The sequence below is a fragment of the Elephas maximus genome, chromosome 5, assembly GCF_024166365.1.
Source record: "Elephas maximus indicus isolate mEleMax1 chromosome 5, mEleMax1 primary haplotype, whole genome shotgun sequence".
NCBI classification, from domain to species: Eukaryota; Metazoa; Chordata; class Mammalia; order Proboscidea; family Elephantidae; genus Elephas; species Elephas maximus.
In genome coordinates this window covers 87039094-87065970 of record NC_064823.1, presented here as the reverse complement: position 1 = coordinate 87065970, position 26877 = coordinate 87039094, and the positions used below count along the sequence as shown (strand labels likewise).

General features: G+C 40.5%; 1 protein-coding gene across 2 annotated transcripts in view; it reads left to right on the top strand.

The window, feature by feature from the left end:
- Positions 1-6637: 6637 nt before the first annotated feature.
- The window catches only part of MOB1B (MOB kinase activator 1B), a 68025-nt gene continuing 47785 nt past the window's right edge, over positions 6638-26877 (top strand). Inside the window, exons 1-2 of one of the 2 annotated variants that reach the window (XM_049886074.1) lie at positions 6638-6950; positions 7477-7637. Coding sequence is in view for 1 of the 2 variants with exons in the window: in XM_049886073.1 (XP_049742030.1) it covers positions 6937-6950 (14 nt within the window). In the remaining variant the exon portion in view is untranslated. The remainder of the gene's footprint in view (positions 6951-7476; positions 7638-26877) is intronic. The other variant, XM_049886073.1, reaches the window with a different exon arrangement.

Genomic DNA, 26877 nt, shown 5'->3' with positions numbered 1-26877 from the left:
CACTCACATAACAGGGTGGACATTTCCTTTATGACACACTGCTTACAATTTTTCTTTTATTTATCTGATTGTCTATTTTCCCTAAAGACCTATATAATTCATGATGGCCCTGTATTTATTTTTTGTTCATAGAGACCTACAGTAGACACTCAATAAATATTTGCTGAGTGAATAAGAGATTTGAGTCTTGCCATTCCCTAAAATCTAGACATTCTATTGCACAACCTCAACTTTAAAAGAATAACCAGCTTGAAGGGAAGGAGGTTGGGTTAGGGTTGGGGTCAATAGAAGATTCATTCTTCCACTTTAAATATTACATAAGAACCTTTATTATATTTTTTTAAATTTTATTATGCTTTAGGTGAAAGTTTATAGTACAAATTAGTTTCTCATTAAAAAAATTATATACAAATTGTTTTGTGACATCGGTTGCAATCCCCGCAATCTGTGAGCACTCTCCCTCTTTCTCTTTCCACCCTGGGTTCTCCAGGTCCATTCATTCAGTTTTCCTGTGACTTCCTGCCTTCTCATTTTTGATTTTGGGGAGGTGTTGTCCATTTGGTCTCATATATATGATTGAACTAAGAAACACGGTCCTCATGTGTATTATCACTTGTTTTTTAGGCCTGTCTAATCTTTGGCTGAAAGGTGGACTTTGGGAGTGGCTTCAGTTCTGAGTTAGCAGATGTCCAGGGGCCATAGTCTGGGGGTTCTTCTAGACTCTGTCAGACCAGTTAGTCTGGTCTTTTTTTGTGTGTGTATTTGAATTTTGTTCTACGTTTTTCTCCAGCTCTGTTTGGGACCCTTTATTGTGGTTCTTGTCAGAGCCATCGGTGGTGGTAGCCAGGCATCATCTAGTTCTTCTGGGCTTAGGCTGGTGGAGGCTGTGGTTTATGTGATATTTTCCTTGCGTCCTTGGTGTTCTTCATTCTCTTTTGCTCTAGACAGTATGAGACCAATGGATGTATCCTAGATGGCCTCTTAGATTCTAGGCTTTTAAGACCCTAGAATCTACTCACAAAAGTAGGACATAGAACATTGTCTTTATGAACTATGTTATTCCAGTCAACCTAGATGTCCCCCAAGACCACGGTCCCCAGCCCTCAGGCCGGTAACTCAGTCCATCAAGGTGTTTGGATGTGTCAGGAAGCTTCTATGACTTTGCCTTGGTCAAGTTGTGCTCACTTCCCCTAAGAAGGTTTATGAGTTTTAGTGAAAAATGAATGCACTGAAAGATGCCAGCCTTCATTAAACCAACCTTTCATGTTTCCACACTTTTCTGTTGTATCAAATGAATATGTCCTTGAGAAGTTTTTATGTACAAATGACATAGAATTAAAACCTACAGAGCATTGATAGAGTCAGGCTGAATTATTAGCTGTGTTAAGTGGGATTGTGTAGCATGCCAAAATTCACTTAGAATATATCCAGGCTAATTTAGGCCATCTTGGAAGGGAAAACTGATTTTCCTGAATTAAGATTATATTTACTAGCTGTGTGATCTCGAGCAAGTTACTTAACCTCTCAGCATTGGTTTCCTTATCTATAAAATGGGGGAAATACAGGCACTCCCTGGAATAGGAAGGAGATCCGTTCCTGCGTGTGTCTTCAATAATTTGTAGGTAAGTCAGAACAGGTAGATACAGTTATTATTTAACTTTACTTTAATGTAAGAGGAATCCCTGGTGGCTTAATTGTTAAGGGCAACAGCTGCTAACCAAAAAGTCAGCAGTTCAAATCCACCAGGCGCTCCTTGGAAACTCTATGGGGCAGTTCTACTCTGTCCTATAGGGTCGCTATGAGTCAGAATCTACTCGAAGACAGTGGGTTTGTTTTTTAGTGCAAGAAATCGCAATCGACTCAAAGGCAATGGGTTTGGTTTTTTTTGGTTTTAGCGCAAGAAAAAGCTCAAAGCCTTTCCAATGATTTAAAAGCCGCACTTACAGCAAGTAAAGGTGATTGTGATGAATTTGCTGTGAGTAGGGGTTGGTTCAATTGTTTTAAAGTGAGGACAAATTTACATTAAAAAAATTTTTTTTTTTTTTTTAAAGGGTAAGTACAAGAAGTTGTCCTTAACTTGGACTTTTATAACCCAGGGACTTACTGTAATACCTAATACCAACCTCATGGGACAGTGTAAGGAAAAAATGAAATAAACATAAAATAGAAGAAGTTTAGCAGAGTGATTGTCCCATAAGAAAGTCAATAAATGGTAGCTATAAAAACACACATAAAAACAATCTTATGTAGTTGAACCAATTAGGTGAAATACTTAGCATGTCAATTTAAGTATTATACAATCAAAACACTCCTACACAACAGAGTACACTTCACTGAGTCACTAAGGATTTGTTGCCCAGGTATAGCTTTTCTAGCATTTGTTGTTCAGGAATCTATTCTTCCAGAGTCAGATCACAGCTGCTTAAGAAATACTAATGCACGTACTAAGGCACAGGGTTTGAACTCAGCATTTCTCCGCTCTAGCATCGATAACATCTGTTTTAGCCTTACAGGTGAAAGAACATCTTTATATATTAGACAGAAAAATCTGCCTCAACAGGTATTGGTGACAGTTGCGCAAGGTGATTAATGTAATTATTGTTTCTAAATTGTACACGTGAAAAACCTTGAATTGGTAAATCTTTACAACAACAAAATAAGCTGCATAATGTGAGCACAAGGAAAGAACCCTCTAGTCCAAAACGTTATCTTCCATATCAGCTCTTCTTAAAGCCCATCAATTTTAGCACTTTTTCTAGGCCTTTTCAAAAGGAGACCCATTTTTGTTTGTCTATTTATTACAGAAGATTTAAAAACTAAACAAAAATAGAACGGTACCGTGGCTACCCCCAGCCTCCATACTCATCATCTGGCTTCAACAGTTATCAACTTGCGGCCAGTCTTGTTTCGTCTATACTTCTGTCCATTTCCCTCTCCCATGTTATTTTAAAGCAAATCTGACATAATTATTTCATCTCTAAATCATTTTGGTACATATTTCTAAAACATAAAGTCTCTTTTAAGAAAAAACACAACCACATCATTACCACAATTCACAAAAAATCCTTATTGTTATCAAATATCCAATCAGTGTTCAAATTTCCAGTTATATCATAAATGACATAAACATTTATGGTTGTTTTTCAGGCTGCTTGTTTGAATCAGGATCCAAATGAGGTTCACACATTGCAATTGGTTGATATGTCTCCTATGTCTCTTTCAATCTCTAGGTTTTTCTTCCAGTTCTATTTTTTCCTTGCAATTCGTTTGCTGAAGAAATCAGGCCTTGGATAGTTTCCTCACAGTTTAGATTTTGCTGATTGAATCCATGTGGTGTCACTTAACATGCTTTCTTACACATTCTTCTGTTTTCTGTAACTGGATCTAAAGGCTTCATCGGGTTCTATTTTTTTGTGTGCAAGACTTCTTCATAGGTGCTTATGTACTCCTTCATCAGGAGGTACATAAAGTCTGGTCCTTGCTCTTACTATGATATTAGCAGCTGTTGATCAATGCCTAGATCTATTAATCTATTAGGTTGCAAAAGTCTAAATAATAATTCAATCGTTTCTACTTCATTTTTTAATCTGAAATACTTCTATAAGGAGAAATTTCCCCTTATTGACTGGCTATAACTAGTATTACTTCATTCAGGAAAGGTCACGTATTAATCAGTACCTAGGAAGTGATTAATTTATCTGAACAAAAGTACTATCATCTTCTTTAAGGTGGTAGAAATCTTAACCTTGACAGAGAGGAAAAATGTGTGTAACCTAACCCAGTACCGTCGAGTCGATTCTGACTCATAGCGACCCTATAGGACAGAGTAGAACTTCCCCATAGAGTTTCCAAGGAGCGCCTGGTGGATTCGAACTGCCGACCCTTTGGTTAGCAGCTGTAGCACTTAACCACTACGCCACCAGGGTTTCTATATATATATATATATACACACATTTATATACATGTATATATATTTTTTGTATGTATTTCCATCCATCCATCCATCTATATATACATATGGAAACCCTTTTGACATAGTGGTTAAGAGCTACAGTGCTAACCAAATGGTTGGCAGTTTAAATCCACCAGGCGCTCCTTGGAAACCAGATGGGGCAGTTCTACTCTGTCCTGTAGGGTCGCTATGAGTTGGAAGTCACTCAGTGGCAGTGGGTTTGGTGTGTGTATATATATATATATATATATGTCAGCTGTTAAATCCAGACAACTCTTCTTAGCAGGTGTTTTTGCAGATTCTCTCCTCTGCCAATCTTTCTCCTGATTCAGTGTCATAGGAGTCACCTAAGCTGTGTCAGACAAAAAGTTAGGTTACTTAAGCCAGCCTATCAAATCAGGGAAGAGTTGGGCATTGTGTGCCAGTCATTTGAAGAATGCCCCTGGCATGACAAAATTTTAGAACTGGAAGATATTTTACAGATCATGTAATAATCTGATGCCTTCGTTTTAAAGGAGGTAGAACTGAGGTTCTGACAGATTAATTGATTTGCTCTTCTCAAATAATTTCTGAGAATTCTGGTAATTCAAGTCTTCAAAAGAACCATAAGGAATTATATAGCATGCTAGTTTTCATATCAAGATCCAGAACTGAGGGCTTATATATCAAAAATCCATTACATTCATCATATTAAGATAAATCCTTCTTCTCTTCCCTTGTTTTCTGCATCTTTTGAGTCTTGAAGTCTTCCCAAAATATTCCAGTAACCCTCTGCCGGTCCTTAGGTAAGTGTCAAGATTCCAATATTTTATATATTTTTTAATGTCTTGCCTTACCAAGTGCCAAGCTAATAATGCACAATGTTGTTAGCTGCCGTGGAGTCAGCCCCTGACTCACGGGAACCACATGCACAGTGGAAGGATACACCGCTCTGCCCTGTGGCAAACCTATGATCATTTGTGGATTTGACCATTATGATCCACAGGGTTTTCATTGGCTGACTTTCAGAAGTAGATAGCAATGCCTTTCTTCTTAATCCATCTTAATTTGGAAGCTCTGCTGAAATCTGTTCAGGATCACAACAACATGGAAGCCTCCACTGACAGATGGCTGGTGATTGCACACGAGGTGCATTGCCAATCAAATAAATTTCAAATTTGCACCCCCTTGAAATCTACTATGCCCTTTGTGATGATATGCCAAAAACCAAAAAAACTAAACCCGTTGTCATCCAGTCAATTCTGACTCATAGTGACCCTACTCGACAGGGTGGAACGGCCCCAAAAAGTTTCCAAGGAGCAGATGGAAGATTTGAACTGCCCAGCCTTTTGGTTAGCAGACATAGCTCACCGTAGCTCTTAACCACTGCACCACCAGGGCTCCAAATATCTGAACACTAATTTTTGTCCTGGTTCTTTGAAAGCTTACTTGTAGATTTGATGATGTTGTGAGTAAAGAACAGGGACACTTCTTGTGTAAAATACTCCCCCCACACCTCCCACCCTCCACCCTCCCAGCCCCCCCCCCCCCCCCGGAAAAAATCTGTCTTGGAAGAAGTACAGCCAAAATGCTCCTTAGAAGCAAGGATAGTGAGAGTATGTACTCACATACTTTGGACATGTTATCAGGAGGGATCAGTCCCTGGAGAAGGACATTATGCTTGGTAAAGTGGAGGGTCAGTGAAAATGAAAACGACCCTCAATAGATGGATTGACACAGTGGCTGCAGCAATGGGCTGAAGCATAACAATTGTGAGGATTCCTCAGGGCAGGGTTTCCTTCTGTTGTACATAGGGTCACTATGAGACTGAACCGACTCAACGGCTAACAACAACATATTTTCCTAGCAATTGATAATGCTATGGTGACTCGTTCAAGGAATGTGGGCCATTCTTAAATATATAAAGATTTGCCCCATGCCCCTTAACCATGTGAGAATGAAAGGCTCTCCGTAAGGGGGACTGGTGCTTTCTGGTGCTTTCTCGCCTCTACAACGTTTTGTGCATGAGTGTCCAGCGGTTGTAACTGACGTCAGCCCATACATGCGTAATCATTATTGCCATTGCTGATCAGCCTACCACGCTGGGACCCATGATGAACTGGCCTCAGCTCTCCCCCTTGGCGCCTTCAGTTTTCCCAGTTTTGAAGACAGTCTAGCTTGCCAGTTCAGACAGTGATGATGGACCTTGACCTCCTCCTAGTTCAGGGTTTTAAAATATACCTACAAAACGACCAAGATGTTGAAAATTAGTCCCTTTCCTCTCCCGTGGTAGAGCCACACCCAAACCATTTCAACCAGATGAAACTCCATCCTATTTTTAAATACTAGCAGAGAAAGAGTTTCCATAACCTTTCATCGTCCCTTGCTGGGCACGATGGATGGAACTCTGGTGGCAATTCCACCCCTCACTGCAAGGCCCTGACATCCTGGATCTGAAGCCCACTTCCTCCCTGACCGCTGAAACCCAGCACAGCAGCCCGGAGCGTTCTGCCGGGACCCCCAACCGGATGGATAGGCCTCAGTGAACCCGGGATCCCGAGGCACTCGCCAAGCGTGGTTTCTGGCTGCAAAGGTGACTAGAGGTGAGGGCACCCTTAGCCGCAGCCAGAGGGGCGGGTTGGGAGCGCGCCGCTCTCGCGAGAGCTGGCGGAATCGGGGGTGGCAGGGGGCTGGGGAGCAGGACTTGCGGCATGGTTGGGGGAGAGGCGCGGCGGTAGCTTCGCGTTCTCGGAGGAGCTGGCTGGCTGCCCTTGCCCCGCCTACCTTTCCTTCCCCTCCCACTGAGAGATTCGAGCCGTGCGCTTCCCACTTCCGCCCCCTCTGCCTGCCATTGGAACTAGCGAAGCCGAACAAGTTGCTGCCGAGGAGCAGCCGGCGCACCCCTCCTCCTTCTCCCTCCCGCCTCTCCTCTTCCCTGGCAGCCGCCGCCGCTGCCGCCCCGAGGCCCCGCGACCGCTGAGCCTGCAGCCCACGCCGCAGCCGACATGAGCTTCTTGTTGTGAGTAGCCAGGTCCCGAGCCCCGGCTTTGTTCGGGCGCGATCTGGGCCGCCGGCCCCGCACCCGCTGCCCCGCTCGGTCCGGCCGTGCCGGATGCGGGCCGCCTCGGTCCTTGCTGCCCGGGCGGGCGTTTCCACCGAGCAGGGCTCCGGGAACCTGCCGGGAACGCTGACGCTGCCGGACCGTCGCCTCCTGCCCAGCGCTCTTCGAGCGCGCGTGGACTCCTCCAACCCCTAACGAGGCTTTGCTCCCCGGACCCCAAGGTCCCGATACACGCCTCTCCCTGCTCCCGGGTTTCTCCCATCACCTCAACCTCTCCCTTCGTACTTATCCCCGGGTTTGTTTGTGTGTACGCTCTTCATAGCTACCTCCCACTCTTCCGCGTGACCCGTATCCAGCGCTTGCGGGTCCGCTGTGCCCGTCCGGGCTGCCAATTTTTTCTGATTGTCATGCACTGAGATAAAGCTTCGTACTTTTCCCGTCGCTCCAGGACTCTTTTAATTCCCCCCCCCCCTTTTTTTTAAAGGTCTTAAAGGAGCCCTAGTGGCGCAGTGGTTACGCGCACGGCTGCTGACCAGAAGGTCAGCGGTTGGAATCTACCAGCTGCTCCGCGGGAGAAAGATGTGGCAGTCAGCTTGCATAAAGATTATAGCCTTGGAAACCCTGTGGGGGCAGTTCTAAGTTGCTGTGAGTCAGAATCGACTGGACGGCAGTGGATTGGGTTTGGTTCTTAGGGGGCGAGAAGTTGGGGAGACAAGTCCTGTGGATGTTAACACTGAAGTGAGGCTGCTTGCTGCTCAGTATCTCCTGATGGCAGCTGGGGGTCCTGGGGGCAAGAATCTGGAGCAGCTTTTTGCTTTCCCTAGGCACCCTTTCTCTCAGTGTGCTTCCCTGAAGAGTACGGGCTTTTATTCTTTCAGACAACCACCAAATACTGTCTGGTGGGTAGCGTGCCCTAGGTTGATTAGGTCCACTGGAGAGTTGTTTTGCAAGTCATTTGTAAAGGCCAACTTTAGCATCACGTTTAGTGCTTGTCATTATTTAGTGCTTGTCATTATTTCACTTATTGTTTATTTCAGAGGAATTTGAGAGGGGAAGGGCAGTAAGATGGAATGACCAGATGGAGTTATGGAGGCAAAGTACAAGCTTCCAGTCATCCTAAAACAGGGAATTACACCCTGAGGAATTCCTCTTTTGACAGCTTTGTTTTGCCTGGAAAACTCATTAAAATCTGGAGGTTGAAACCCACCCCAAACTCTCCTTTAGAGTCGTGGAGAAAATAGCATTTAAAAATTACCTTCTGGTCCGATTTTTTTTTTCCCCCACTTCCTGTAATATTGAGTTATCAAATTGGCATTTGAATCCTGACACTTCAACCCACACTAATTTTCACAAATCTGGAAATTTTTTTTAGTGCATGTAAGCAAAATTGAGCTGTCACAGAAGGCTGACCACCAGGACTTGCCAATATTTCTAAAAAGCACAGGGGGCCTGGCCCCTGGCTGGTGTCAACCTGCCTAATGTGTTTAATCTTATGAAACCCCTTTGTTAGGCTCATCCTAGAAGTTGATTTTGAGTTTGTCAGATTGGAATAGTGCTAGATGAGAGGACTGAGTGACTTTAAAGAAGTCTTTGTTTCCAGTTTTAGTTTGAATCGACGTGTACAGGCATCTCAGCTTGAAGCTTGAGTATAATTTTATATTGCTGATGTTTGATTCTTTTCAAGATTTAAAAAACTGTATTGGAAATAGTAATGTAGATGATGTCAGTGGCTGCTGTTGGTGGGCTTGAGTCTCTTGGAACTCATAAGCTAAATTTGTCCAAGCTGGGAAGAGCCATATTTGGCTGGAAATAAAGGGTGGAGAAGGTCCTGGTACTATTTTCTGAATACAAATACAATAGGTTCCTATTTTTACATGGCTCGATGTTTATAGATTCAGAAATGGCATGGATAAGTTCCCTTTTTCCTGAAGCACATTAGCTATGTAAGAAAAATCTTGCCATAACTGATGTATATAGCACATTAGGGGGTTTGCACTCTTTGAGGCACAACTTTTCAGTCAGGTCACATAGCATTTAGAGTATTCGCGACATTTAGCCCATCCATGTGCTACACAATACAAAAAGTTAATCAGACATTTTTAGATTTAGTGTTTGTCTACCAGTAGCTTAAAATCTAAAGGGAAGACTGTGTAGATCAGTATTGGAAGTGAAAGGGGAAAGTTTTGATTATTTTATCTGTTTGTCATTTGGTATAGTTTCCTGAATACTATTTCTATACTAAAAGATGAGTAGAGAAAGGAAGAGTTACAGTTTCGGAGTTAAGTAAAAATATTTTCCTCCAGTTCTTGGAAGCCTACTTAGAAGGCTACTCTAAGTGGATGGAACAGAGGAAATAAGGGCAATGTGAGATAGGGTTCAGAAAGTGATGATTCGTGACTCATGAGGGCTGTAAGAAATGGAAAGAATTTGAAATTATTCATTGTGCCAGGCACTGATCTAGGCACTGGCTATCATTAATGAATAAAACAGACAAAAATACCTGGCCTAGTTCTAGTAAGGAACCATAAACTCTAAACATCAGTAAATTATATATATGGTAAAACCAGTTGCCGTCAAGTTGATTCCAACTCATGGTGATCCCATGTGTGTCAGAGTAGAACTGTTCTCCATAGGTTTTCAATGGCTGGTTTTTTGGAAGTAGAACCACGTCCTTCTTCTGAGGAACCTCTGGGTGGACTTGAACCTGAAACATTTAGTTAGCAGCTTTGCGTGTTTAAGAGCTTGCACTAACCCGTGACTCCTTATTAGGAGGTTGTAATCCATGGAATAATCTGAGAAGCTGGACTTTATGAAGAAGAATACAGTATCAGGATTGGTGGAAGACTTATTAACAACCTGCGATATGCACATGATACAATCTTGCTTGCAAAAAAAAACCAAACCCACAAACAAACAATACGTACTGTCTTTGTTGTCAGGCAATGATTTAACTGATTTTAGTACTTCAGCTCTGGGTGGCACAAATGGTTACCATTTGACTGCTTAGCTACTAACCTAAAAACTGGTGGTTTGAACTACCCTCCCCACCACCCCCGCCCATGGCAGCCTGGAAAAAAGACCTGAAGATCTGTTTCTGTAAAGATTACCAAAAAAGTCCAAATCTGCTATTCTGACTCATAGTGAGTGACCCTATAGTACCCGGTAGAACTGCCCCATCGGGTTTCCAAGGAGCGCCTGGTAGATTCGAATTGCCAACCTTGTAGTTAGTAGCTGTAGCTCTTAACCACTATGCCACCAGGGTTTCCCTGTAAAGATTACAGCCAGGAAAACCCTATGAAGTAGTTCTACTCTGTAACACATGGGGTCGCTGTGAGTTGTAATCAACTTAACAGGAATGGGTTTTTGGTTTTAGTACTTAAGCATCCTCACCTGTAAAAAAAATTAATAGTTATCGTAATAATAATTATAGTTTGCTGAGTGCTTACTAGGTGCCAAGCACTAAGTGCTTGAAATAATTAACTCAGTTTAGTAACTACCAGGAACCACATTTTATAGATGAAGAAACTGGTACAGAGAGTGTCTTAATTACCTAGTGCTGCTGTATCAGAAATACTACAAGTGGGTGGCTTTAGAGAACAGAAATTTATATTCTCATAGTTCTGGAGGTTAAAAGTCCAAATCAGAGCCTCAATAGTGTTGATTCCTTGTTTGTCTGTAGCCCTGGGCATTCCTGGGTTCCTTGGCAATCTTCTCATGACATCTGTTTGCCACTCTGTGTGCATGTCTCTGTGTCTGATGTCTTCTTTTTGTAACTCAGAAGTGATTAGATTTAGAACCCACCTTCCTCAGGTGTGATCTAATTGACACAACCAAGAAACCCTGTTTTCAAACAGCATTACATCCACAGGTATAGAAGTTAGGATTCTAACACCTGTATTGGGGGATACAGTTTAATCTGTAACAACCAACCAAACCAAACCTGTTGCTGTCAAGTCAATTCCGACTTATAGTGACCCTATAGAACAAAGTAGAACTGCCCCATACGTTTCCAAGGAGCGCCTGGTGGATTCAAACTACCGACCTCTTGGTTAGCCGCCATAGCTCTTAACTACTATGCCACCAGGGTTTCATAACAGAGAGGTTAAATAAATGACCCAATGTTGTGTAGCCAATAAGTGACATAGCTGGGTTTTGAATCCTGGTAATCTAGATCCAGAGATCCTGCTTCAGACTTCCTTATGTATAATTGATAAAACTCTAAGAAAGGTTTTATTTGAATTGGCCTTATTTTTAAGATAGGTCTTCTGTTAGCAGGTATTGATATCTCACATGGTTCAGACCATTTTCTGAGGTTTACCAAAAATATAATGATGACAGAGAAAATAAAAACTTTTAAGTTTAAATAATACTTTAAAATTATTTTTACCTTCTATTTTTAGTGTAAAAATAGTACACATTAGAAAAATCACTGGATTGTGCAAATGGTGAAGTGCTTGACTAAGGATCGACTGTCCGAACCCACACAGTGAGGCCTCAGAGAAAGACCTGGTGATCTGCTTCTGAAAGGGAATAGCCACTGCAGACTCCATGGAGTGTAGCTCTGCTCTGCACACGTGGGGCTGCCTGGAGTTGGAACTGACTTGATGGCAACTGGAACTGGAGAGAAATCACAAAATACTCATAAGAAAAGGAAAAAAGAAAAGCTTATAATCACACTCTAGAGATAACTATTGTTAGTATTTTAGGATATAACTTCTTAATTTTTTCTGTTGCGTTTTTGTCTGTATATTTTAAAATAGCAAATGAATCCCTACTGTACAAAAACCAGACCTTTTTACTTGTGAATCTTTTATGTCAATAAATAACATCTACAATATCATTTTGAATAGCTGTCGACTAAGTATTATCCTATACTTTTGTAATCTGCCAACCTAATTTAATGTTACTTTTTCAGGAGGGGGGAGTAGAAGTTAGCATATAGGGCATTGTTGGTTCAGTGATAGAATTCTTGTCTTCCATGGAGCAACACAGGTGGGCGACCCAGGTTAATTTTTAGTGCACCTCATTTGCAGCCATCATCTGTCAGTGCAGGTTTACATGTTACTGTGATGCTGAACAGGCTTCAGCAGAGCTTCCAGACTAAAACAGACTAGGAAGAAAGGCCTGGCAATCTACTTCCGGAAATCAACCAGTGAAAACCCTATGCATCACAACAGTTTGATCTGCAACCAATCATGGAATTGATGCAGGAGTGGGCAGCTTTTCGTTGTATTGTGTACGGGGTCACCATGAGTCAGGCAGACTTGACAGCAGCTAATAACTGCAACAACAGAAGTAAACGTTATCATCTATTCAGAACTGTGGTTTTGGGGTTATAGATACTTGGTTGGCCTTAGTTTACTTTTCTCATCTGATGCAGGATTGCTTTTATTTTACATAAATGAGTGCAAAATAATTGCCACGTGATTACTTTTACCTTTATTGACATTTTTTCCCCAGGTGTGGTAACAGTTTTTATACCTTTGGGGTTTCTGATATGTGAAAAAAAATGTAATATTTTTCTCTAATTGTATCTTTTATTAGGAGGTACTGAGGCAAAGTAGCTATGTGTTACTTTATTTTTATTTTATTGTGCTTTAAGTGAATGTTTACAATTCAAGTCAGTTTCTCATACAAAAACTTATCTACATGTTATTATGTGACCCTAGTTGCTCTGCCTACAATGTGACAGCACACTCCTTCTCTCCACCCTGTATTCAACCAGTTCCTGTCTTCCTCTGCCTTCTCATCTCGCCTCCAGACAGGAGCTGCCCACATGTCTCTATGTGTTATTTCTTAAAAAATATGAACAAGTGGTACCTTTTAGGAATGTCAGACTATGTCCTATAACTTATTTTTGCTACAGATTCTCTTAAAAAAATTATTTTTTTTTTGTTGTTGAGAATACACACAGCAGAACATACACCAATTCAACAATTTCTACTTGTACAATTCAGTGACATTGATTACGTTCTTCAAGTTGTACAACTATTCTCACCCTCCTCTTCTAAAGTGGCCCTCCCCCATTAACATAAACTCACTGCCCCATCAATTACCTGTCCAGTTGCTGTTGTTAATTTGATCCCATATAGATAGTTCTTAAGAGAGCACAGTGCTTCTGGCAGACGTTGTTTACTAATTAAGCTAAACTGTAAAAAAAAAAATAAAATAAAAAAAATTTTTTTTTTTTTTTTTTTGTAGTTTGGTTTAAAGAACACTTCAGGGGACATTTTTGTTTTAAGGTTTAAAGTTTAAAGATTATCTGAGGGCAGTAGTATTGGGAGTTCTCGTAGCCTCTATGGCTCCAGAAAGATTGGATTACGTGAGAATTTGAAATTCTGTTCTGCATTGTCCCCCTTTTGATCAGGAATCTTCTTTGGAATTTTTGATCAAAACATTCAGTAATAATAGCCGGGCACTGTCCAGTTCTTTTGGTCTTACGGCAAAAGAGACAGTCGTTCTTGGAGGCAGTTAGCCATGTGTTCCGTTTCCTCCTCCTGTTTCTGGCCCTTCTTCTTTCTTGTTACTGCGGACAAATAAAGACCAATTGTTGTACCTTGGATGGCTGCTTGCAAGCTTTTAAAACCCCAGGCACTACGCAATGAACTACGCGGTAAAACAAAAGCACTAAACATGATATTAGCCTGATTAACTGGGGTGTCCCAAGAAACCATGACCCTAAATCTCCAGATCAAGAAACCGAATCCCAGGAGGTGCTTGGTTGTACATAAGCAGCTTCAGCAACTATTCTTTTTCTTTTGCTGTTGTTGTAAATATATCTAGCACGCAACATTTGCAGTTCAACTTTGTACAGGTGTACAACTTACTGACATCAGTGACATTAAATGGCCATGCAATCCTTACCCTTAATCAATGTGATTTTCCCATCACCGCATACTAAATACTTCATAAGCAATAACCCCATTAGTCTTGTGATAACCAGTAATAAACTTTGGTCTGTATACATTTGCCTGTTCTTGTCTTTCTATATAAGTGAGGTCATACAGTATTTGTCCTGTGATTGACATATTTCACTCAGCATAATGTCTTCAAGCTCCATTCACGTTCTAGCAATATAGAGAAATTTTTAACCGTCCTTTCCTCCCCCTACTTCTATATTTGTTTTGTATTAATTAGCTTAAGGCCATCTTTTATGACAAGTTTAAATTGAAAGTGTAGCTGTGAAATCTTTTCATTTGCAGTAGTGTTTTATAAAGTTATTTTGAAACAGTTTCAAACTTACAGAAAAGTACAAAGACTAACACAAAGAACTCCCACATATGCCTCATCCGGAGACCCCCTTGAGTTTCCTCAGTTGCCCCAATAATGTTACCTCAGGATCCAGTCTTGAGTCACATGTTGCATCCAATTATGTAAATGCAGTTTCTCAGGCCTTCCTTGATTTTCATGACCCTTATATTTTTGAGGATTATAGGCAGTCATTTTGTAGAATGCCTCTCAATTTGGGTTTGTTCAATGTTTTCCTTGTGATTAGACCTACTTTTTCATTTGGGGCAGAAATATAATGAAGTGAATGGTGTTCTTCTCTTACTGCATCTTCTCAGGTGGCACATAGTGCCTATTTGTCTGTTATTGGTGGTGTTAATTTTGATCCTTTGATAAAAGGTGTCTACCAAGTTTTTCCACTGTAGAGCTGTTTTATCTTTTTTTCCTTTTGTAATTAATACTTTGTGGGGAGGTATTTTGAGACTATGTCACTATCCTGTTTCTCAGTCCATTTTACCCACCAGTTTTCACATCCATTGATGTTTTCTCAATTACTGTCATTATTGCCAAAGTTATTTCTGTTCTGTCATTCCTTCTATATTATTTGGTATTTCTACTGTAAAGAAGAACTTACTCTTCTTTCCATTTGTTTATTTTTTTTTATATCAGTGCCAACACACAGATTCCTGTTTTATTCAATGGATTATAATCCATAACAATCATTATTTATTTTAGTACTCAAATTGTCCCAATTTTGCCTAGTGGGAGCCCTGTTCTACATGGCTTGTGCGTCCCTTTGACTTGTTCCTATTTTTCTCTTCTGAGTGCTTCCTTACTTTCTGGCAACACAAAATATTCCAGTTTCATTTTCTACTTTCTCTGCCCTTGCTCTGAAATGGGCCATTTCTCCAAGGGCTTGGGTTCTATTTGGTGGAGAATGGTATTTCAAAACCAAAATCTGGGTAATAGATGTGTTCATTACTAAAGATGTGTTGCATATCCCAAGCCTTCTCGGTGGACAGTGATATAAAATACACACTTACCCTGTACACATTTACATCTATACATTTTTCCTATGTCTTTCAGAGCCCTGGTGGCATAGAGGTTAAGAGCTATGGCTGCTAACCAAAAGTGGTTTGAATCTACCAGTCACTCCTTGGAAATCCTGTGGGGGCAGTTCTCCTCTGTCCTGTAGGGTTGCTGTGAGCCACAATCCATTCCATGGTAATTGGTTTTGGGTATCTGTATGTATTAAACAAGTTCACACTGATACCTGCAGTTCCAAATCAATAGCACAGGATTCATTCATCCCTTCCCCTTTGCATATTTTTCTGTCAGTGAGAAAGGTGGCTCCCATAATCCTCATTATACTCATTTGCCCAGTCCCCTGTAAACAACTATTCTCTTGACCCTGCCTGGCAACCCTCCTTGTGACTGTTGTCCAACCACCATTATTGCCCTACTCCTCTCCTTGGGCATGTGTGGATGAAAGCACTCTGAGACTCCATCATTGCTTATGGTGTGTGATAGTAATCTGTGATGTCTTATAGGCCATTAAGCATTAAAAAAAATTTTTTTTCCTATGAGCCTCTCTTTAGGACCAATATTCCAGAGATGTTGGCAGTGTTGTTGTTTTTGTTAGGTACCATCGAGTTGGTTCTGACTCATAGTGACCTTGTGCACAACAGAATGAAACACTGCCCGGTCCTGCGCCGTCATCACAATTGTTATTCTTGAGCCCATTGTTGCAGCCACCGTGCCAATCCATCTCATTGAGGGCCTTCCTCTTTTTCGCTGACCCTTTACTTTACCAAGCCTGATGTCCTTCTCCAGGGACTGGTCCCTCCTGATAACATGTCCAGAGTATATGAGACGAAGTGTTGCCATCCTTGCTTCTAAGGAGCATTCTGGCTAAACTTCTTCCAAGACAGATTTGTTCTTTCTTTTGACAGTCCGTGGTAAATTCAGTAGTCTTTGCCAACACCACAATTCAAAGGCATCAATTCTTCTTCAGTCTTCTTTATTCATTGTCCATCTTTCGCATGTGTACGAAGCAACTGAAAAATACTCTGGCTTGGGTCAGGTGCACCTTAGTCCTCAAGGTGATATCTTAGCTTTTCAACACTTTAAAGAGTTCTTAAGCAGCAGATTTGCCCAGTGCATTACATCGTTTGATTTCTCGACTGCTGCTTTCATGAGCATTGATTGCGGATACAAGTAAAACGAAATCCTTGACAACTTGTCTTTTCTCCATTTATCATGATGTTGCTTATTGATCCAGTTGTGAGGATTTTTATTTTCTTTATGTTGAGATGTAATCCATACTTAAGGCTGTGGTCTTTGATCTTCATTAGTAAGTGCTTCAAGTCCTCTTCACTTTCAGCAAGCAAGGTTGTTTCATCTGCATAACGCAGGTTGTTAATGAGTCTTCCTCCAATCCTGATGCCCCGTTCTTCTTATAGTCCAGCTGCTTGGATTGAATAGGTGTGGTAAAAGAATACAACCCTGATGCACACCTTTCCTGACTTTAAACCAATCAGTATCCCCTGTTCTGTCTGAACAACTGCCTCCTGATTTATGTACAGGTTCCTCATGAGCACAATTAAGTGTTCTGGAATTTCCGTTCTTTGCAGTGTTAATCCATAATTTGTTATGATCCACACAGTCGAATGCCTTTGTGTAATCAATAAAACTCAGGTAAACATCTTTCTGGTATTCTCTGATTTCAACCAGGATCCATCTGACATCAGCAATGATATCCCTGGTCCCACGTCCTCTTCTAAATCCAACTTGAATATCTGGCAGTTCCCTGTTTGTATAATGTTGGGAGTATTAGATATTCTGAATATAAAAGGCCTAACTCAGTAGATGGTAGTTATGTTCAGCAGTGATAACTAATCTAGTTTGTTGTAGATCTCATAGTGTGATTGTTGCTAGTAGATGTTATTATATAAACTTATTCACCATTTCTTATTACCTAAATCATAACCAATTTCTGTAGTTTATGATAATACATATCACAGCTACTTTGATTTTCTGAGGTAACAAAAGCAGGACTCTGAAGGTAAGCAAACATTCTTTGGGTAATAGTCTACCTCATAGCCAAGCAGCTTTGTTATTATTATTATTTTTAGTGGAAAGTTTAAATTTCCTTTTATTGCTACTCTTGTTTTATCTTTCTGCCTAAATTCTTTCATTGGTCTCCATTGGAAATTTGATGCAAATAGCTCAGTATAGTCTTGGGTACTGGTATCGGTATAGTCTTGGGTAATAAAAAATACTTTTTGTGTAAGTGTTCATTTGTGGAAATAGATAATGGTGTAACTTAAATACTAGTATCCTGCAAAAACTGAGTAAGTGGAAACAGTGGCAGGGCGGGGGGGTACTGTTTTATGGGAACTATTCTGGTATCTCAATACTTTGGGTCATGTTCTAGATAGATGAGCAGCAGCATGACCCTGCTGCTCTTTAGGGAATCTTTTGTTTGCTAGTGTCCTGTAGCATTAGGTTTAACTACTGAAATAGCCTTTTGTTTAAAAACTCCCTTGGTTGTAGTTTTTACTCATATGTGCTTGGTTCCATCCTCTGTTCCACTTCCCTACACCCTGCCGAATATTCAACTGACTATTTTAATTTCTACTCTTAGCAATTGCACCTTTGAGTCAGCGAACAACAAATATTTCAAAAGTTAAGTCTCTCATCCTAAGCACAGCATTGTTTTGAGCCCTGGTGATGCAATGGTTAAAGCGCTTGGACACTAACTTTTAGGTGGTCTGCTGTTTGAACCCACCAGCTGCTCTGAGGGAGAAAGTTGTAGCAGCCTGCTTCCGTAAAAGATTTATAGACTTAGAAACCCTATGGGGCAGTTCTGCTCTGTCATGTAGGATATTTCTCAGAATCTACTCAAAGACTGGATCTGGTTTTGGCTTATGTCTCTAACCTGTTGTTAAAGACTCCCAAAGAGGTCCTATCTGTAAGAATGCTCAACCCTTTAGTCAATCTTTTGCCAACCTTGTGAGTTTTAAATTTGGGCAATAGCAAGCCATCAAAGACTGAATTTATTTGAAATATCATATTTCTAATTATACCAAAAAGTATTTTAATTTTAAATGGCTAGACATTTGGGAACCAAAATATGCCTTAATTGAACTGAATTGATTTTAGCTTTTGTTCATGTGGGAAGGTATTTGTAAGGTGTTGGTACTATGTTGTTGAGTGATAACTATAGTTGCCTAGGGATGTCATTGAACATTAAAAAAAACACCTTTGAGAAGAAAGTCTGCTCTTGGTCCACTGATGATAGTGGGGCAACCTCTAGGACTGAGGAGATCAGTATCTCTATAAACCTATAACCCTTGAGAAGTCTGCTTTAGACCCTTAAAATGTGGAGCTTTGGCATTGCGTTGGAGCTTGTTAAAAATGCAAAATTTCAGGCCCCAATCCTTGAATTAGGATTAATCCTAATAAGTAGCCTAGGTGATTTGAAAGCTCATTTAATCTTGAGATGCTTTGGACAATAGTAAATGGATGCCTGATTATGGGGTTAGGTGATTTGAAATAAGGTGAAGAAAAATTCTTGGAATTCAGTATAATACTACCTCTGTCCCTGAAAGACTCCACAAGGCCCTTAATGGTGTTAGGTTCCCTTGTTGTCTTTGCAGCACTTTGCATATCTGTAGTTATTTAATTATCCGTAATTACTGTTTAAGGTCTTTTTTTCCTTCTGGGCTATAAATTTCATGAGGGTTTGTTCCCCATTTGCCAGCATGTTAGTACATTGCTTGGCAAATATGTTTTGAGTTAATTTTAATTTTGGCAGACTGACGGTTGTCACGGAGAGAACAGTAGCCTAGGAGTGAGGAAATCTGGGTTTTGGTCTTTGATCTGTGAGTAGCCATGTAACCTTAGGTGGGTCACTTAATTTCTTAGTCTCTGTTTTCTTTGACTGGGGCCCTGTGGCACAGTGGTTAAGAGCTCAGCTGCCAACCTAAAGGTCAGCAGTTTGAATCTACCAGCTGCTCCTTGGAAACTCTGTGGGTCAGTTCTGCTCTGTCCTATAGGCTTGCCTACTGAAGGAGATAGTAGGGGTGTGGGGAAATACCTATTTCAATGGGTTAATGTGAGAATTGAGTGAGACAATATACATGGAAGCTTTTCATAAACCAGAGAGTCCTGTACAAACACTGTCATTATCCTTGCTCATGAAATTCCCAAGCCAGTATATCAACTCCTTCCTCATTCCAAATTTTGTTTAGCTATCTTACAAATGCATGGCCTTATTGCATAATACAATAAGTATTTATTGAACACCTCCTCTGTGTAAAGCAAAGTATTAGGTGCTGGGGAAGGGGAGAAAGGTAGGAGTTCAGAAATAAATAAGATGTGGTCTGTGCCCTCAAGAATCTTAAAATTAGATACCGACATGTTCTATGGATAAGTTCATAGTTTTTAATTAATTGTTTCAAGTCCACTGGCTAATGAAGATTAAAGATCATGAATGTTGCATCGAATATACAATCTTATTTGAGGATAGATGTGAAATAGTTGCAGACTGTATTTATCAAGTTTTAAGATGTATGTTAGGGATTGAATTGTGCTCTCCCCAAAATATATGTTGAAATCCTAATCCCTGTACATGCGAATATGATCCTGTATGGAAATAGGGGTTTCTTTTGTTATGTTAATGAGGTCATACCAATGTAGGGTGTGTTCTAAACCTAATCACTTCAGATTTAAAAAACACGGAATAGACACGGAGACATGGGCTGAGGAAGATAGATGAAAGAGACAGATTATCTACAAACCCTAGAAAGCCAAGGATTGTTGGCAGCTGCCAAAGCTGAAATAGACAAGACTCTCCCACGAGAACCACACCCAGAATTCAAACGTCTAGCCTCCTGAACAGTGAGAAAATAAATTTCTGTTTTTTAAAGCTACCCACTTATGTCATTTCAGTTATGGCAGCACTAGATAACTGAGACAATGCATATAGTATGTTCAGGTACTCAAAACAGCAGGAATTCTGCAGAGGTTGTCCCTATTGGGTGGATTGGGTTTTGTTCATGTTGCTGCTTTGCTCTTAACTCCATGTTTTTTAATAGAGAAATCCTTTGGCCCACCCCATTCCTGTTGCTCACTGGGGCTTTTCACATAGAAATTGGAGTGGGCTGGAAGCGGCTGATAATACCCCACAGCAAGGAGGGCCTGCTCGGTATGGTGTTTGCTTACTATTCCAGCCTCATCTGCTTCTTCCAAATGCGGCCTTCCCCTCAGAGTCTCAGCCATTTTATTTGCCCTTTTTTTTTAAACATACATTTCTCTATTGTGTCCCTGCCTTTGTAAAGGTCCTTCCTGTTATTCTGGATGGATTGCCCTTCTCCCCACTCCCTCCCTTTAGTCCGGGGCGGGGGGCGGGGGGGCAGTTCTTTTTCCCTGACCTATGCCCTCTCCCAAATTTGTTAGATACTATTTCAGTGCCCTTCAGAGTCCTTGTTATAACACTCATCTACAGTATATAATTGTACTTGTCATTTTCAGGTCCTTCTTCCCTATTAGACTGTGACCTTCTTGAAGATGGGCAGTTTTAAAAATCATTGAGGGTCAGGGTCAATATAAATAGGTGGCCACAGTGCACAACAAGGTAGGAAGGTTTGGAATTCCTATTTATTGAATCTTCATCTCACGGTTTTGTAGAGACCTTGTTGTCTTTTTACCCTTCTTTCAAGGATTGCACATGACAGGGACACATTTCCTACCTGCCAATGTGTGCTGTAGATTGTGTTCCCAACACTAGTGAGTGTAAGTGTCCATTTCCCTGCATCCTCACCCACCACTGCATCTTTAACAATCTTGAAAGCTTCTTGGGCTTTTTATATTAATGCCAAGGAAACAGGTTATTAGTAGAGATTTCTGTCCCCTTTATTTCTAATGGCATGGCATAGTTATGGTACATGTATCCTCTGCCATCAACCTTCTTCCTTATTTTAAAAGGGAAAATAATATCTTTTAGGTTAAAATTCAGGATGGTGCTCTTTTCTGATAAATGAAATAAAAAAATGAAGTTATGTAAAAAGAAATGATTGAATATCCTTTAAAAATTCTTTGTGTGTTTTATAGTCACAGAATGAAGTTTTAAAATACTAGTAATTTACTAAAAATTACCGTTTTTCTTCAAGGTCAGCATGTATTACAGTTGTAAAGGGGGATTTACAAAATTTACAAAAAAATTTTAACTCATATTGGATTTTTTGTTTCTTAGTTACCTTTCTGATATTTTAATGCAGAGAATAAACTGATAATTCCATGCAGATAATACACGTTTTGGAGGCAGATGGCATAATTGGAGCTGTAGAAATGACTTGTTTTCCAAAGTATGAGTAAATTAAAAAAAACCAACAAAACCAAACCTGTTGCCATCCAGTCGATTCCAACTCATAGTGACCCTGTAGGACAGGTTTTGCCCCATAGGGTTTCCAAGGAGCCCCTGGTAGAGTTGAACTGCCATCCTTTTGGTTAGCAGCTGTAGGTCTTAACCACTACACCACCAGGGTTTCCATGAGTAAATAGTAGTGTCCAAATGCTAGTGCATGTACGTGTGAAGGTTATGCCTTATGGAACGTTATTGTTTTTGAACATTTACAGATTAAACTATGATAAGTTGTTATGACAAACTCAGGACACTACCATTTTATCAGTAAAAACTTTGCATAATTGTATTAGTGAGATGCGGCTAGCCTAGTGAATTTGTTTTTTTTTTTTTTTTTGTGGCAGTTCTGATACTTGTATTTCACTTAGTTCAGAAAGAAACTGGGGGGTGAAATATATAGAATAGGTTAATCTATAGAGACAGAATTTAGGTTGGTGATTACCAGGGGCAGGAGGGCATTGAGAATGCTTTACAAGTGTGGTGTTTCCTTTTGGGGTGATAAGAATGTGTTAGGAGTAGATAGAGATGATGGTTGTACAACGTTGTGAATGTACCAAATGCCACTGAATTGTTCACATTAACATGGTTAATTTTATGTTTTGTGTATTCTACTCAATAAAAAATTTTTTTTTCAAAAGGAAGACGAGGTCCCTTCAATAAAGGAACTCCCATTAAAGACAAGAGAAAGAGAGAGAGGGAGAGAGAGACAAGGGGGAGAGGGAGAGGAAAAAAGTAGGAGGAAAGGGGAAACTTTTACATTTAGTTTTAGGCATTTTTTTTTTCTCTTAATAATGTAAAAACTTCTTCTTAGGGTTTCTTTGATTGTTCCACTCATTTGTGTTATACTTCATTTCTGTTAAACTTTTTTTAGATTTAAATGGCTGCAGTTGAAGCCCATTCCAGGCAGGAAGCATTGCTGAATCCCAGATAATGTAAAATATCACTTTTGCAGTTGACTGTTTTAGGATCAAAAACCTGGGTTTTTATCCAGTCCTTCTTCTGCCTTGTGTTCCCAGGTTTGATTGCATTTGTGTGTTATTTTCCTAATGGGGCTTTCCTGACATCACACTGATAACCAGAAGCTATTCTTGTTAGTCTTCCTTCAAAGGAATTATAATTGCCTTTTGCTTGGTATGGTAAGCTCATGCTTATTATGGTCTGAAAGGTGGAAACCCTTGCTTCCCAAACAGAAAGGGAGAATGAAAAGATCTTGAATAAAAGAAATGTTTTGCCTTAGTTACTTTATAGAAGATACGGTGCAGTGAATTACTTAATATAGCCCTTTTTTAGCATAGTGTTTGTGACTTCCACAAATGATTGGGTGGGACTATGTAAAAAAGGTATATGGAACCCTAATGAGGTGTGGCAGTTAGTGTTGTATGTTGGCTTGGCTAGGCGGTGATTGCTAGTATTGTGTGGCTTACCTCCATTTTGTGATCTGATATAATTATTCCACCTATCCTCCATTTTATATGTTATAAATCCTAACTTTTCTATGTTAATGAGGCAGGATTAGTGTGGAGTGTATCTGAGTCACAGCCTTATAGGAGGGCATGACTCAAGTCCCGCCCTTACTCAAGTCACACCCTTTCTTGGGGTGCGGCCTGCATCCAGTGTATAGTGTGGGCGCTCTGGCGGGGCCCTCTGTCTCTGTATCTGCATCCTGTGTCCAGCTTGTTGTTGTCTGACCTCCGGTTCTTGGGACTTGAGACAGCGGCCTGCTGTCTGACCTGCTGATTCTGTGATTCACCAGCTTCCACAACACTGTGTGCCAGCAACCAGTGGTCTGATCTGATTCGCCAATTTCCTAGCCTTTGAGCCAGGAGCCTGTTGCCTGGCCTGCCGATTTGGGTTCTTCAGCCCCTGTGGCCACGTGAGTTAGGAGAAGCCTATGCCAGATCCACAGATTTGGGACTTGCCAGCCTCCACAACCACGTGAGCCACTTCCTTGATACAGTTCGTGAGTTCTGTGAGACGGTGCAGTGAATTCCGGGACCCAAAGACAGGAGGAAGAGTACTGAGGGGAAGAGGAGTAGTTGATGTTAGAGATAATGGAGTAGTTCAGCAATTTGGAAAAGTTGGACATTTGGGACATCTTTAACCTCCACCTCATAGAAACAGCTTTGTGCTGATCCTTATAAAAGAAATTATTCATTTAGAAGGATTCAAGTATTCTTCTGATTTGCAGTTATCCCATAAAATAGTATGTCTAGAGCCGGTGTAGGCCTCTGGCCTTGGAATTTAGGTAGTGATAATACAGAACTTTCGTAACCTGGGCAAAATCATTACACTTTTGTTTCTCTTTTTCTTATTTATAAAAGAACAGTTTTTTATTTGATAATGTGCAGTCTCCCTTTTTTTAATCTTCCTACTGATGTTTGAGAAGATTCTTGGTGACTTGTGGAGTTGGTAAGAATGAGATCAAAACTCTGGATAAACAGTTTACATTAAGTGATTTTAGGGTCAGAAGAGAGTACAGAGGTTAGTCGTATCTCTTCCTTTTAGATGAGCCATTTGAAGCTCTGGGATCTTGTGATTTTTTTGCAAGGCCATACTTTGTTAATTGTAGAAACAATTTTTTTTTTTTTTTAATCTTACTGTGCTTTAAGTGAAAGTTTACAAATCAGGTCAGTCTCTGATACAAAACCTCATATACACCTTGCTATATACTCCTAGTTGCTTTCCCCCTAGTGAGACAGCACACAGCTTCTCTCCACTCTGTAATTCCGTGTCCAGTCAGCCAACTTCTGTCCCCCTTGGCCTTCACATCTCCCCTTTGGACTGGAGTTGCGCACAGTCTCATGGGTCTAGTTGATCCAAGAAGCTCGCTCCTCACCAGTATCATTTTCTGTCTTATACTCCAGTCCAGTCCCTGTCTGAAGAGTTGGCTTTGGGAATGGTTCCTGTCTTGGGCTAATAGAAGGTCTGGGGACCATGACCTTTGGGGTCCTCCTAGTCTCTGTCAGACCATTAAGTCTGGTCTTTTTACGAGAATTTGAGGTCTGCATCCCACATCTTTCCTGCTCCTTCAGGGATTCTCGGTTGTGTTCCCTGTCATGGCAGTCATCGGTTGTAGCCGGGCACCATCCAGTTCTTCTGGTCTCAGGCTGATGTAGTGTCTGATTTATGTGGCCCTTTCTGTCTCTTGGGCTCATACTTACCTTGTGTCTTTGGTGTTCTTCATTCTCCTTTGCTCTGTGTGGGTTGAGACCAATTGATGCAACTTAGATGGCTGCTTGCTATCCTTTAAGACCCCAGACGCCACTCTCCAAAATGGGATGCAGAATACTTTCTTAATAGATTTTATTATGCCAATTGACCTAGATGTCCCCTGAAACCATGGTCCCGAACGCCTGCCCCTGCTGTGCTGGCCTTTTGAAGTGTTTGGTTTATTCAGGAAGCTTCTTTGCTTTTGGTTTAGTCCAGTTGTGCTGATCTCTCCTGTATTGTGTGTTGTCCTTCCCTTCACTTAAATTAGTTCTTGTCTTCTTCTATCTAATTAGTGAATCCCCCTCTCCCTCCCTCCCTCCCCCTCTGGTAACCATCAAATAATATTTTTTTCTCTGTTTCAACTATTTCTTGAGTTGTTATAATAGTGGTGTCATAAAATATTCGTCCTTTTGCAACTGCCTAATTTCACTCAGCATAACGCCTTCCAGATTCCTCCTTGTTATGAAATGTTTCACAGATTCATCGTTGTTCTTTATTGATGCGTAATGTTCCATTGTGTGAATATACCATAATTTATCCATTCATCCATTGATGGGCATCTTGGTTGCTTCGATATTTTTGCTATTGTAAATAGTGCGGCACTGAACATGGGTGTGCATATATCTATCTGTGTAAAGGTTCTTATTTCTTTAGGATATATTCCAAGGAGTGGGATTGCTGGATCATATGGTAGTTCTAGTCCTGGCTTTTTAAGGAAGTGCCAAATCAATTTCCAAAGTGTTTGTACCATTTTACATTCCCACCAGCAGTGTATAAGTGTTCCAGTCTCTCCACAACCTCTCCAACATTTATTATTTTGTGTTTTTTTTTTTTTATATTAATGCCAGCCTTGTTGGAGTGAGATGGAATCTCATTGTAGTTTTGATTTGCGTTTCTCTAATGGCTAATGGGAAACCCTGGTGGCGTAGTGGCTAAGTGCTATGGCTGTTAACCAAGAGGTTGACAGTTTGAATCTGCCATGCGCTCTTTGGAAACTCTACGGGGCAGTTCTACTCTGTCCTATAGGGTTGCTATGAGTCGGAATCGACTTGACAGCAGTGTGTTGTTTTTAATGGCTAATGATCGTGAGCATTTCCTCATGTATCTGTTAGCTACCTGAGTATCTTTAGTGAAGTGCCTGTTCATACCCTTTGCCCATTTTTTAATTGGGTTATTTATCTTTTTGTTGTTGAGTTTTTGCAGTAATATGTAGATTTTAGAGATCAGCTGGTGACTGGAGATGTCATAGCTAAAAATTTTTTCCCAATCTGTAGGTAATCTTTTTACTCTTTTGGTGAAGTCTTTGAATGAGCATAGGTGTTTGACTTTTAGGAACTCCCAGTTATCTAATTTCTCTTCTGGTGTCTGTACAGTCATAGTAATGTTTTGTATACTGTTTATGCCATGTATTAGGGCTCCTAGCATTGTCCTTGTTTTTTCTTCCGTGTTCTTTATCATTTTAGATTTTATATTTAGGTCTTTGACCCATTTTGAGTTCGTTTTTGTGCATGGTGTGAGGTATGGGCCTTGTTTCATGTTTTTGCAGATGGATATCCAGTTATGCAAGCACCATTTGTTAAAGAGACTGTCTTTTCCCCATTTAACTGACTTTGGGCCGTTGTGAAATATCAGCTGCTCATATGTGGATGGATTTATGTCTGGATTCTCAATTCTGTTCCATTGGTCTATGTATCTGTTGTTGTACCAGTACCAGGCTATTTTGACTACCTTGGCAGTATAATATGTTCTAAAATCAGGTAGCGTGAGGCCTCCCACTTTGTTCTTTTTCAGTAATGTTTTACTCATCAGGGGCCTCTTTTCCTTCCGTGTGAAGTTGGTAATTTGTTTCTCCATCTTATTAGAAAATGTCACTGGTATTTGGATCAGGATTGTGTTGTATATATAGATCACTTTGGGGGGAACAGACATTTTTACAATGTTGAGTCTTCCTGTCCATGAGCAGGGTATGTTCTTCTACTTACGTGGGTCTCTTTTGGCTTCTTGCAGTAGTGTCTTACAGTT